This window comes from Scleropages formosus, chromosome 18, assembly GCF_900964775.1.
Source record: "Scleropages formosus chromosome 18, fSclFor1.1, whole genome shotgun sequence".
Classification (NCBI taxonomy): Eukaryota; Metazoa; Chordata; class Actinopteri; order Osteoglossiformes; family Osteoglossidae; genus Scleropages; species Scleropages formosus.
The window spans coordinates 320,851-334,418 of record NC_041823.1 but is presented as its reverse complement, the minus strand read 5'-3'; the positions used below and the strand labels follow the sequence as shown (position 1 = coordinate 334,418).

Here is a 13,568-nt window from a genome sequence, read left to right as displayed (position 1 = left end):
GGCTTAAAAGATGAATGTTCCATAATGGGTGCAGCTCGTTAAAGTTATTGAGTCGTTAGTAAAGTGTTTCCTGGCATGCTGAGACATGGGACGTGCAGGTGAGACGGTCACCAGGTGGCAGCAGAGCTGTGTGTTTGCCTGCTGAAATGGGACCCTCCTCCACAAGGGCATTGCACGCACACACACACACACACACACACACACACGCATGCAGACAAGGCTCGCCTCCCCTCCCTTCACACACACTGCCAGGAGAGCTGTCTGTACACACTGTCCCTCCGCACAGTCCTCGGCCTTCTCTCGCGCTGCACACACTCCGTCTGCTCTCTCTGGACTTGGGCTTCGCTCGGAGACCCTTCTTGCCAGACTCCGGGAATCTGCCAGAGTGCGAGCTCCCTTACGGCTGTTTTACCTAGGATTCGCTCCGTACTCCTGCAGCCGAGCTGCTCGCCCAGGATGAGCGAGAAGATGAGCGTGAAGATGAGCGAGCCCGTGTGGTTCCCGGGGTTCTGTGTCCTTCTGCTGTGGCTCTCGGCCGCGAGCTCCTACAACCTGGACACGGAGCACAAGCTGCTGTACCGCGGGCCCCACGGCGCCTTCTTCGGCTTCTCCGTGCTGCAGCACCAGCACGACAACACACACTGGTAGGGCTCTTGGGCGCGCTCGCTCACGCGCTCGTGCATGTCCATGGCGCACGCAGAAACTCTCCTTTGTGTGTGTGTGTGTGTGTGTGAGAAAGAGAGTTGCATGTGATGTAGTGCGCTGACGAAACTCCTGCGTTTACTTAGCTGAGACCATCATTGACATGAAGGAACTGCAGATGTTTCCATAAAAGGGCTTTAAAAGATGCAATAACTGTGAACAAGAACCAAACACATTTGTTTTCCGCTGCGTCTCCATGTTCGTGTTCCACGGGGCATCCCACCACTCAACACGATGTGGAGGTGAGAGCAGGCGTCGTGACCCCGCTCAACAAACGGTTGCGTTTCATCATCAAGTGTCTCCGCGGTCTGCTAGCGTGCGCTCACACACACACACGTACACGCGCACAATGAGGGCCGTGTCTGAGGTCAAAGGTTAAAAATAATAAGATTACTGGTTCAGTTATTATTCTGCAAGAGAATTAAATGGACCGTGCGTTTCAACAGCCGCACTGATCTTGCTGTGGCTGTGGTGTAAAACATGGTACGGTGCACAGTTTCGGATTACCGCGGGGAGTCCAGCTTCCTCGTACCCGTGGCAGTAGTACCTACCTGCCTTTTTTCTGCCGTACGGACCCTAGAAGATGTGAACAGCGGCTCGTCCCCTGCGGTCAGCCTTGTGCTAATGTACCTGCGGGGTTTCAACAGAGCCCACAACCTGGGTTCGAGATACCCAATGAAACCTTGTCACGACCGTAGGGTTTAAACTTCATTTCCACTGTCCTGCCTAAGGCAACGCGCTCCCTCCTGTTCTCGACCGCAAAACTGCGTGTGAACTGAGGCGCTCCCTCCGTCTCCTCGGTCACCGCTTCACCGTTGAGCAACGGAGCAGATCCTGACCGTGGGCGCCCGTGGTGGCCTTCGTCTTGTCTAAAAGACTTCTTACTGGTTGCCGTGGAAACGACCGGGTCCTGCTCTCTGGTGGGTCTGAGGTTCTTGTCCTGCTTGGGGTGCCCTGTGACAGACTGGCGTCCCGTCCTGGGTGTGTCCCCTCCCTCTCCAGCCTTGCGCCTTGTGTTGCCGAGTTAGGTTCCGGCTTACCGCTACCCCACTCGGGACGAGGGGTTTCAGTCAGCGTGCGTGTGTGTGTGTGTGTGTGTGTGTGTGTGTGTGTGACTCAGGTTCACCTGTGAACTGGTCTTCCAAACCCCACATCCGCATCGCACCGTGGTCCTTCACCATGGTATGAAATGTGGTTTCCCGCTGTTGAATGCCCTGTGGTGCTGTGCTCATGGAGCAGGAAAATAAACCGTTACCCATCATGCAGTGGAGGTGGCGCGCCGCTCACGTTCACCTGCTTTGGTCATGATGACAGCTGGTAGCGTAGTGGTTAGAACAACTGCCTTTGGACCCAACCTCTGGCTGTAGTACCCTTGAGCAAGGTACTTACCCTGGTACTTACCCTGAGTTGCTCCAGTAAAATTTCCCAGCTGTATAAATGGGTAAACAATTGTAACCTTAACATTGTAAGTTGCTTTGGAGAAAAGCATCAGCTAAACGAATAAATGTAAATGATGATGACTGGTCGGCGAAGTCCTGAAAGCTCCCTATAGCACGGTGCTCTTGCAGCATCATTGCGTGCAGTCACGTACGCGAATGCCTGTGCAGCAAGGTGACCTTGAGGCTGGTGACCACGAAAGACTGCTCTGCTCCATCGCAGGTGTTCTGACCGCTTGTGCCGGACGCCCAGGGGAGCAGGGAGTGTCCACACGGTGCGTGTGGGGGAGCGTGGAACACGTGACCTGCTCACGCTTGCTCCATCAGGGTGCCGGAGGAGCGAGGCGGACCTTCTCACCTTGTCGCCGTGTCGTGCTCTTTCCAGGATCTTGGTGGGGGCCCCCAGGTCCAACTCGACCTTCAGCAGCTCCGTGAAGAGCCCGGGCGCTGTGCTGAAGTGCCGTGTGCGCAGCAACCCGGAGCACCGCTGCACCGAGATGGACCTGGGCCGAGGTGTGTGTGTGTACGTGTGTGTGTGTGTGTGTGTGTGTGACTGTGTTTAGAGTTAGACTGGGGGATGGGGGGGGCAATCGCCTAGCAATGTCCAGAGTTACACTCTGACTCCCTGCTGAAATATATCAGCTCCTTGTTATTTTGGCCAATCGTGTAAAATGTATGTGACACTTTTCCAGAAGGAGACTCACATTTAGAGGAACTCTGTGATTTACTGCAATTTACTGTAACTCGTGCGCTAAAAATCCAAGGAGTTATTTTGATACGTCTGATTAATGTTCCGCGAATGTTTCCCGAGGACTCTTGCCAAATATTTGTGTCTCCTTAACATAATGCAGCTCTGGGGGGGGCGGAGTCCGTAGGCCCGCGGGACTCGAACCTGCAGCCGCCTGTACTGACAAGGCGGCTTATGGTACCGCAGGGGAAAAGCACAGTGAAACAGTACAGCTACAGGTAAAGTGACTGCGAAGCCTACAGTGGTGCTAAAGTTGAAAGAAACCGCGGTAAAGGTAGTAGTGAAGTAAACCGGAGGGAGTTACTGCCACCCTGGAAGCCCCCCTATGGCCAGGTGGGGGGGATCCGACTCTTCTCTTTCTTCGGTTCTTTCCCAGAAAATAAGTGACAGAAAACGAAAGAAAAAATGTGCACAAGAGACACTTTTGGGACAAAAGCGATAATTTACTGTAGTAGTAATAATAATGTAATAATAATTATGAGATAATTTGAGTGCTTTTGCAGCCCACAGAGCAAAGGACACGTGCGACTCGCCAACTCTTTCCTGCGTCTCCGTCGTTCCGGTTTCTCTCTGTTCCCCTCTGCACCACTTTGTTCGCCGTCGCAAGCAGAACATATGAAGAGGATGCCCGTCGGCACACACACACACACACACACACACACACACACACACACACACACACACACACACACACACACACACACCCCTCCAGCAGAGCGGGCTGCAGCTGGCACTCGTACCAAGGTCAGTCAGTTGACGCAGACCGAGGAGCGGGCTCCGGAGAGCTCTTTCTAGGTTCAGCCGAAGGCCTCGTTCAGTCACCCATGTCCCCGGGGCCAAAGTGGACGTCGGTAGAGACGTTGGAACCCGGGCTTTAGACCTTAGAGACGTTCTCTCAAAGAACCGCCGAGCGCAGCCTGCTTAACCCTTTGTGAAGTTTGTAGACCCCGAGCTGCTCATGAGTGGAACATCTATGAAAGAACAGGGTCATCTGAGGTTGTGAACGTGAGCCACACGGGAGCGGACGGAGGACAGCTGCCCACGATGAACGGTCTCGTGCAAAGGATTGTGGGATGTCGAGGCAAAAGGTTTCCCGAGCTCACGGCGAAGCTCCGGGTCCTCGCTGGGGACGTCCGCGCGGCTTCCGGCAGGAAGAGGCCGAGCTCACGCCGCGTCCACGTGTTTCTCCGCAGGGAACAAGCGGAGGGAGTCGTGTGGGAAGACGTGTCAGGCGGACCGTGAGGACGAGTGGATGGGCATCAGCCTGGCCCGACAGGACGGGACCGGTGGGAAAGTGCTGGTGAGCGGCACCCCGCGGCGGTCGGCGTGTCACTGTGTTGTGTGCGCGCGCACGTGGTCCACTCTGAACCGCGTTCCTCTGTCCGGCCGCGCCGGGTTCATTTCCAACCGCATGCGTGCGTGTGTGTCTGTGTGTGTCTGTGTGTGTCTGTGTGTGCGCGCGCATTTGTGGGGCGACCCTTGACCTCGGTGTGACCTCTCTGACCCCCCCGCGCCTGCAGGCCTGCGCCCACCGCTGGAAGAACGTGTTCTACGAGTCGGAACAGATCCTTCCCCATGGCTACTGCTCCGTGATTTCGCCGAGCCTGCAGGGCCACACGCGCGCTCTCATCCCCTGCTATGAAGGTAGGCGTGTGCGGCTGGGGGTCCGCGAAACGGGCGACCGGATCGCCTGTGAAATGTTTACCTTCATTACCATGGTGCGGCAGCACATTTCCAGGGAAACACCGTGTTCCAGCTGTGTGTTGCTGTCCCGCCCCGCTCACACACCTTCTTTCAAAAGAAGGAAGCGACGCGTGCCAAACTCCCGGGCCACCCTGGCTTCCGGCTCCTTCCGTGTTGCTTCCTTCGGCGGAGGCCGGCACATCGACTCGTTCACGGGCGCTCTGCACACAGCTGTGTAACTGGAGAACGAGTGCCCCCCCACCACTCCTGATGAGGGCCATATGGGCGCTTTCAGTAACAGCCCTTCGCTCTGTTGCCGCAGCCTACAAGAAGACGTACGGCGAGGAACACGGCTCATGTCAGGCTGGGATCGCGGGCGTGTTCACCGAGGTCAGTGACCCCCACCGCAGCAGAGCACAAACGCGCGTCACGTCGCCCGTCGCCGCCTGCGTTCGCGCAGCTGCGATGTGATTCGAAGCCCCTGGACACCTTCATACAGGACGCACGAGAGGGTCTCGGAGCTCCTCGCGGCAGGCGGCGGTCCGGAGCGCCGCACACGGAACACGCTGCGGAGCACGATGGCGCACTTTGAACACGCAGTGGTGACACGCATGTAGCTCACGTTTCGGCACTAAAGCCCAGAGGCGAGAGTCGCGTTAAATGGTGAATCACAGAGCGGTTCTGCGTGAAGGAGGAGCTGTCATCCGTCCACCGGTGTAGGTGGGATCCAGAAGTTTCCTCCTTTGTCAAGTTCTGACATGGTACATTTACTTTTTCGTTTAAATTTTATTCATTCAGCAGACACTTTTCTCCAAAGCGACTTCCAACGAACACTACGGACCACACCCTATTCACCAGAGCGACTTACACTGCTAGTGCCATTCACTACTTATTCACTCATCCGCACGCCACCGGTACATGCAGAGGGACTCCAGCTGATGGGACACTGAGTGTCAATGAGCACGGAAACACAGAAACGAGCCTTTAGCGGTTTTCTGCCATCCGTGCAGCGTGGAGACTAGCGGAAACCCTTTCCTGAGCTGGGATTCATACCCAGGGTGGGAGGGTTAGGGTTAGGGATAAGATTATGGATTATTAAGTGATTCTCTGTTTTCGCAACGGTTAGACCAGTGGGGCGTCAGCAGCGTTAGGGTCCGACAGCTGGTACCAGCCAACCCGGTAGACCAAGAAGACCCTTGAGAACTCACTCGACTCTGTGTTTCAGGAGCTGATTGTAATGGGAGCTCCAGGGTCCTACTACTGGACCGGGACGGTCAAGGTGCTCAACTTGACCTCCGGTTCTTACTACTCCCTTGACAAGGGTGCTGCCAGCTCCGAGCGCTACAGCTACCTGGGTAAGAGAAGCATCCCGTTGCCTCATGTTCCACTAACATCTGCACCTCCACTGGCTGCAGTTCAGGGTTTTCTCAGGCGCCTAGAATCAGATGTATAACCAGCAGAAGAATTTGGAACCATCACACCGCTCCGTTGATGCACTTATGGGGTCATAATTGGTAGCAGATGGCAAAGTTCTCTGTGTTTCTCAGGTTGGTGGCACAGTGTCACTGAGTCACTGTGGTCATTGTTCTTCTAACATGTGGTTTGACCTGAACCTGTGAAGGAGCACACTGGGGATCGTGAATGCAGGCCCTGGTCCCAGAGATCCCATGAATTCTTTTCCAAACATGATGATGTCAGAGCCACAGCCAGCAGACTGAGAACAGTAGAGATGTGTGAAAAGCCAGCTCTGAGGGCCACAGAGAGCAGAACCTAGAGCAGAACCTGGGGCAGAACCTCCTCAAATCCCATTAGAAATGTTCTCTGGAGCAGAGAACCACGTGGTGCTTGTCATCACTGTTCCTCAGATCACTTCTCGCTGGCTTTCCTGTTTGCACGCTATATTCGATGAGTCAGCACAAAGCCGGGTGGTCTGCTCTTCATGGGATGGGCTATGTCTTTCGCTTTGAGGAGATGTGGGGGGACTTCAGCAGGCGTGGAGAGGCTTCCTGGAGGTTCTGACAAGGGGTAACTTTCCACTCTCTCCACACAGGGTATGCGGTGACAGCGGGCCACTTCTCCTCGGCCACGGCCACAGACATCGTCGGGGGAGCGCCCCGGGACGGGGGTGGAGGAAAGGTAGGCGTGGCAGTGATAGCGCGGCGCTGCTTACTGTCCACCGGTAAGGTGTGGTGGACACAGCACACAGTCCAACGAGGACCTGCTGTCTCCCAGAGGTTTGGCTCATTGACTTTTCTTCAACTTTCCAGGTTTACATCTTCAGAATCGAAGGTGGTGCTCTTGTGAAGATGTTCCAGGCCTCAGGGAGAATGGTGGGTGTCTGCATGTCTCGCACATGTCACTCTGCACTTCCCACGTTAACTGGCGCCTTCACTACGGAGTAACCGTGTCTCAGAAAGCGTCGTCTACATGCTGTTTCCTTTAGGTCTGACCGTCATGACCGCTGCATGAAACATAAGTGAACCAAAGTTAGTTCTCATTTGCTGTGATGGAATTACGTGTAACTTGTTCAACGTGTGGCTGCTTTCAAACGAACGGTCGCATGAGGAGCGCGGTGAAACTTACCACGTGTGTGTGGGAAAGCCATCTTTGAGTGGTGTCAGAATCCAGTCCCAGACGCTGTTGCACTCTTTCTGCTGGGCTCATGTTTAGCAGGTGGATGTTGGGAATAGGGTGGGGCTGAGTGTGTGTGTTGGGGGGTCCAGGCTTGACTCAGAAACGGAGGGAGAATGGGCTCGGACCCCAACCTGACTGAACGCTTTCACTGAATGCTTTGTTGTGGCTCGGCTTGGTTGCAGATGGGCTCTTACTTTGGCTCCTCATTGTGTGCAGTTGACCTGAACCAGGACGGCTTGTCGGACCTGCTAGTCGGGGCGCCCATGCACAGTGAGCTCCGGGACGAGGGCCAGGTGGTCGTTTACCTCAACAGAGGCAGTGTGAGTCACCTGTGCTACCTGGTGATACCTGTGCTAATCCCAACCCTAGCGCACCCCTCGATCTGCTCATGGCACTTGCGAACTCTCAAAAGAGTTCCAGAGGTTGGAAGGTTGGAAGTGCCGTGTTTGGATAACCTCACAGCTGCGTGTGTGCTTGCAGGGCCTCATGGAGGAGATGGGGGTCTTAACAGGGGACAGAGCCTATGATGCCCACTTTGGCGAGTGCATCGCCTCGCTGGGGGACATTGACGATGATGGCTATCAAGGTAATGTTCTGGAACGGTCTCCTTGCCAGAACTACAGCAGACCTGTTTCTGTAGTGTGCCCATCATCATCAAGCCCATCTTGGTCGAGACAGGAGACCACCTTCTCAAAATGAAGGTAGCACAGGCACTCGGTCATGTTCTCAAAGTTGTTGTTGATCAACATCAGGCAGATGGTCTTCTCAAAGCCACTGCTGACCGGGCAGCACATGTGCTCAAAGCCAGAGACAGTAGAAGACCCTCACTATGCACTTTGATTGTTAGTAAGCGTCACCATCACATCACTGCTCTTTTACTAGAGCTGTGCTTCATGGCACTGTGTCCAGACAGCTGCAGCAATGTCCAGAATTTATATGTCTCCTCTTGTTTTCGGTGCCTCCTGACCCACCCAGATGTGGCCATCGGAGCCCCCAAAGAAGATGACTATGCTGGGGCAGTCTACATTTACCATGGTGATGTGGATGGAGTCATCGGCATCTATTCCACGGTTACGTATCCCTCAAGCTTCCAGATCTGTGTAGATCCTCTGGCTCAGATGTTGTGCTCTCGTCTAACACACGTCCGACATTACTATATTTACATGTTTGCCGTTGCTCTGGAGACGCTGCGGACGCAACGATTGTGCTGCACCGCCACGGCTTTCTTACACCCTTATTGCTACTGTTGGTGCTCAACAGAAACTCTCCGGACGTCGGATCCACCCTTCCCTGCGCATGTTCGGCCAGTCCATCTCTGGCGGCGTGGACATGGACCGCAATGGATATCCAGGTGTGCGCCGCAGCAGCCGTTGGGTGTGCACATTTAATGCATGCATGCATGCATGCATGTAAACAAGTTGCTGATCGCACCTGAAATGGGCTGATAAGTTACTGCTCCAGGGCCATCTACTGAGAACGGGCGCACCCTCCCACAGTCAGGCCTCGAAGAGTCTCTTGACCGAACCCGTGCAAAAGGGTTTTCATACCAAGTTGTGTGAGTCTGAAAGGCGGCTCCTGTGCGGAGCGATGATTCGGAAGCACACGCGGAAGGGCTTAGCAGCTTTTATCTTGGAGGAGACAGAAGAGCTTTGTCCCTCCGGCCTCCTCGGCGCTCCTTCTCACCGACCGTGAGAGAAAGTCAAACTGGGACCGTTAACTGGCACCCCTGGGAAACCTGGCGCCCCCTTCTGAGGTCCACATTTCAGACTTAACGCCGCGGTATTTTGTTGACCACATTCCACATGACCGCCCCGCTGGTGCGGCACAAATAAGAAAAACAAGTCACTGTGCTCCGTTGTTTTGGGCGTCTCTGTTGTCTGTGCAGCGCAGCATTTCTCCCGTCCGCCGTGCAGGTCTTCCCACACACACCATCTCACTGTTCGCTCTCATCCTGCGTTCTCTGTGTTGCAGATGTGACCGTCGGAGCCTTTATGTCCGACAACGTGGTCATGTTGTGGTGAGTGCACGTATGACCCCCTTCGGTCCATGTATCTCCAGTAAGCTCTGCACTGTCGTGGAAGGTCACTGTCCAATGCTGTTCCATCTACGTTAAATTAATAAATGAAAATATAAAAAACACTTTTCGACAGACACAAACGACTCAGAGTAAACAATGCGCATCAACAACAGACCAAGAGCTTTACGCACACACAGGACTGTGGCCACACAGCTTGCGTGTCTGACACCACCATATTGCTGGTTCACATCCCTCCAGTAGCTCCTATAGAAGTGACATTCAAGTAGCAAATACATAGATAATCATAGCATATGGTGTTGAAGGGAGGGATTCAGCAGCTCTGAGGGGAAGAGGGAGCTGATTCAACTCTACCCATGAACCTTAGATTCAAATATGAAATATACTGATAATTATAGCAGATAGTGTTGGAATCATTTGTGGAGCTGTGAGGTGATAAAAAAGGAAGTGGCTCTGAATGAGATAGGTTTGAGTGTCGGAGGGATTCAGCAGCTCTGAGGGACAGAAAAGCGACTGAGAGCACACTGAGGACACAAGAGCATTCAAGCCCATTTCTGACCTGCTCTACAAAGCTCTGGCTTTTCCACTCCTTCCCTAGTAGAAAGATCTCAAAGACTGATTGGAATGGATTGCAAAGTTCCTTCCTTGTCAGCCTTGTTGAGCCCCTTCGCCAAGAAGCTTGTCAGGGCAGATGGGATGGGAACATTAAACACGGCAATTAAAGGTGACCTGATCTCACAAGTTTTGCTTAAGTGGACGCCTTCGATAGGATCAAGCCCCTCCCAGCTCCATCACAGCAATGTGTGCCACCTTCTTGCTGTACAACGCAGTCCAAGTACTGACTCTAACTTGTCCCCCCCGCAGGTCCAGGCCCGTGATCACTGTGGACGTGTCCATATTCCTGCCTCCGTCCATCAGCATCACAGCCCCAGAGTGCTCTGACAGCTCCCAGCACCTCAACTGCCTCAACGTCACACTGTGCCTGCGCTTCCATGGCAAACAAGTCCCGGGGCAGATAGGTGTGTGCGCGCGTGTGTGTGTGTGTGTGTGTGTGTGTGTGTGTGTGTGTGGTGTAGGATGGGATTGAACGGCATCTCCTCCCATTGGATGAACCACTTGCCTCTTGCATCTCAGTGCTGTTTTCCTGCCATAGCAGTTAAGCAATCCAAAGTAACATCATCGCCATGTGTGCCAGATGGCTCCGCCCCCTGCGAGGGGATGGGACTCAGGCAGTGCTGTCTGCCCGGACATGGTGTGTGTGCTCCTCATCCGGTCAGCGGGGTGGTCCCGCGTGCCCGTGTGAGTGGGTGTGACTCCCCACAGCCTTGGCTCTAGCGCCCGCAGCAGGAAGCCGCCACCATGACGTCAGGGCTCCTCCCGGCGCTGTGCTGGGGACGTGCTCGCCTTGGCCGCGGCGTTGGAAAGAAAGTCTCCCTGTGACGAGTCCTCCCTTCCACCGGGGGGTGAAGTCATGGCATCGGCCTGCCAGCGGCAGCGTGAGAGCTTAGGCGTATTTTGAGCCATATCTCACCGTTGATTGGTGGATGAGGTGTGGGCCTTGCCACGCCCCCTCCTTTGGCCTCTGTACCCTCTGCAGAGGCCCTACGTAGGACCTCCTGCTCCTGCGGTTCTCCTATGCCCTCTGAGCTCTGTGATGTCCAGTAGATGTGAGTGTGGCCATAAGTGACACTTACAGAGGTCAAGGGTCAGCTGGGACAGCTGGTAGCGCAAAGGTTAGAGCTGCTGTAGGTTCGAATCCCAATGGCTGCCTTACCCTTGAGCAAGGTACTTACCCTAAATTGCTCCGGTAAAAAAAGAAAATCGGCTATATAAATGGGTGAATAATTTTAGACGCCTTAACATTGTTAGTTGTCCTGGAGAAAAGTCGGATAAATGAGTAACTGTAAATGTAAGAGTCACCCAAAGGAGTGGCGGTGTGGGTCCGGGATGGTTGCTATGGCAACGGATTTATGAGTTCAAGAGTGCTACAGCTGCGTCTTCCTCCCTCTGAGTTGAGCGTCTGGACTCGAGCTCACAGTGGGAGACTGAGCTTCTGATCCTACACTTTCTGGCCCTTGGACACCGCTGGGGAACCAGTTGGGGTCAGTGGCCACACCCACCTCGCACCCGTGCAACCCTTGCTTTGGCTGACTTCCTGGAAGGGGTTCTGTTTGCAGAGAAAACTCCCCGTGGACTCTGGCCACCCACCTCCAGCTATCGGCCCTGCTATATTTAGCTGTTCCCCTTCAAGTGAGATGGAAAGTGACCTCTGACCTGTAAATTCAATATAGAAATGACTCTGGGAGGAAACTGGGCAACGCACTGCAAAGAAAGAGAGACCCTGAGCTCCTCCTCGCTCTAGCCTGTCGAGGACTCTGCTGCGTTCATGGATATACTGACACCCCCCCCCCCCATGGTCTTGCCTTTCAGAATTGCTTTATAACCTGACAGCAGACGTGGAAAAGCGGTCGAAGAGCCAGCAGACACGAGTGCTGTTTGCACTGAACGGGGATCTGATGGGCACTGTGAGCGGCGTGGTCCACCTGCTCAGTGGAAAGGAGGCCTGTCAGACCTACGTGGCCTATGTCAGGGTAAGTCCCCGTGACCCAGTGTGCTCATCGTCAGGGTGGGTCCTCACGATCACGTGTGGGCAGCGTCACGGTGGCTCCTGATAACTTTGTGTTACCCCAGAATCGGTCCCTGAATGCCATACACAGCCCACGTCTCGAACCTGTTTGCTGGCTCTCAGGGATGGTTCTTGAGACCATTTTCAAATCACGTTGTGCGCTCATGAGTCATCGAAGAATTACGAGCTCGGTAGACACAAGGAATATGTTGCACATTGTAATTGGAATTTGGAGAGGACGTGTTCCTTGACGTTCCTGCTCTGTCGTCTTTGCTAAATGTAGCCCAGATGAGCAGAGTTCAAGGCTGAAAGAGTCTGCAAAAAATCTATGAACTTTTTCAGGCAAGAAGAAGTAGACATACAGGGTCCACAGACATGCAAACGCTGAGAGATCCTGTGTCTGAAGTTTGGGTCATAAGCCAAATGCAGGAAGTGATTCTCTCAGCCAGTTGGGGTATTGAATGCTCCTCAACGGTAGGACTTCCAGTTGGCCTGAACCTAATGAAACTCTTCTGAAGATGCGGCGAAGAGTCCATTGGCCTTCGGAGCACGTTTCCAAACAAGTGTGTCCATCTGCCACCACACCAGCCCCGTCCTGTCGTCGGCGTCCACGCGGAGCCTGGGAGGGGCGTTGAGACTCGGTGCCCTCGGGGCGGAAATCGCGCTCAGAAACGAGAGCTGCGTTGCGGCAGATTAACGGCTGAAGAAATGCTTCAAGGTTGCTCACGTGTGGAAATTGTGCCGCCGAACGTGTGCCCGTTCCCCCGTTATATGAACCTGTCAGAAGCTCTCACGATATCTCAGCTTGTGGGCAAAAGATCCACAACATCTGGAGCCACAGCCGATGTTCTGCTGCGACGCACAAAGAGAGATTCCATAGTCTGGTAGCGAGGTTTACGGAGAGAACCAGCGGGTCGGGCCGAAGCGACACGAGCCCGGACCGTTGACCAGTCGACCACACACTTAGCCATCCCACCGTGGCTGTTGACCACACGCATTTCTGAATGTCTTGTATCTACCGTTTTCTTTCGTCTTTGGTCGTCTGTCCGGCAAGGTGACCATCCAGGACTCACAGCATCCCCTACACTTGAAAACCTGAGACGCTGTGTCTGCGAGGCGCCCCGGGGCGGTCATCGCCTTGCTTGAAATGACAGTCTCCTGTCTAATTAGATGTGTGTGTGCGAGGGGGCGCCGCACCTCTGCAGTCTGCGTGTGCTGTGTGTGTGTGGCAGGGCCGGCAGGCGCTCAGCTGCGGCGCGTCAGCGGTGCGTCGGCGGTTCGTCTGCGGTTCCGCTGGTTCGCGGCGGTTCGGCTGCTGGTTGAAGGTGGTTCGGACCTTGGCCGAGAGCCGCTTGTTCTCTGGCTCGTTCTTTTGTATTTTGATTGCGATGAGACAGAACTACAGTTTCATGTCGTTGAAATAACACAGGTTGTTAAAGAGCGGCTCCAACCGCTCTTACGCTTGGTTTTGAGAAGCAGGTCTCCGCAGTCGAGCTCACCTCCCGCTCGCTTACTTACATTTGAGCGTGTTTATGAAAGCATGCGGACGACAAACCGGAGCCCGCGAGGCTCTGCCAGCGGGACTGGGGTCGGGGGGGTGGTTGCTGTTTCCTGTCACATATCTGTCAGAGTGGGGGTGGGGCGGGAGTGTCCCCCGGGGGCCACGGCAACAGGAAAGACCCGTGCTTCTGGTTGAGACTGGGC

The 13,568-nt window shown here is 54.5% G+C and overlaps 1 protein-coding gene across 2 annotated transcripts in view; it reads left to right on the top strand.

Annotated features, from left to right (window-relative positions):
- The first annotated feature begins 208 nt into the window (after window positions 1–208).
- Window positions 209–13,568, top strand: part of itga9 (integrin, alpha 9) — a 43,658-nt gene continuing 30,298 nt past the window's right edge. Inside the window, exons 1-15 of one of the 2 annotated variants that reach the window (XM_018734604.2) lie at window positions 209–644; window positions 2,524–2,651; window positions 4,080–4,186; window positions 4,407–4,530; window positions 4,892–4,959; window positions 5,795–5,924; window positions 6,620–6,705; window positions 6,837–6,899; window positions 7,386–7,523; window positions 7,684–7,789; window positions 8,179–8,273; window positions 8,464–8,554; window positions 9,175–9,220; window positions 10,103–10,257; window positions 11,669–11,829. In XM_018734604.2, coding sequence (XP_018590120.1) covers window positions 457–644; window positions 2,524–2,651; window positions 4,080–4,186; window positions 4,407–4,530; window positions 4,892–4,959; window positions 5,795–5,924; window positions 6,620–6,705; window positions 6,837–6,899; window positions 7,386–7,523; window positions 7,684–7,789; window positions 8,179–8,273; window positions 8,464–8,554; window positions 9,175–9,220; window positions 10,103–10,257; window positions 11,669–11,829 — 1,686 coding nt within the window. In that variant the 5' untranslated portion in view covers window positions 209–456. The other variant, XM_018734605.2, reaches the window with a different exon arrangement.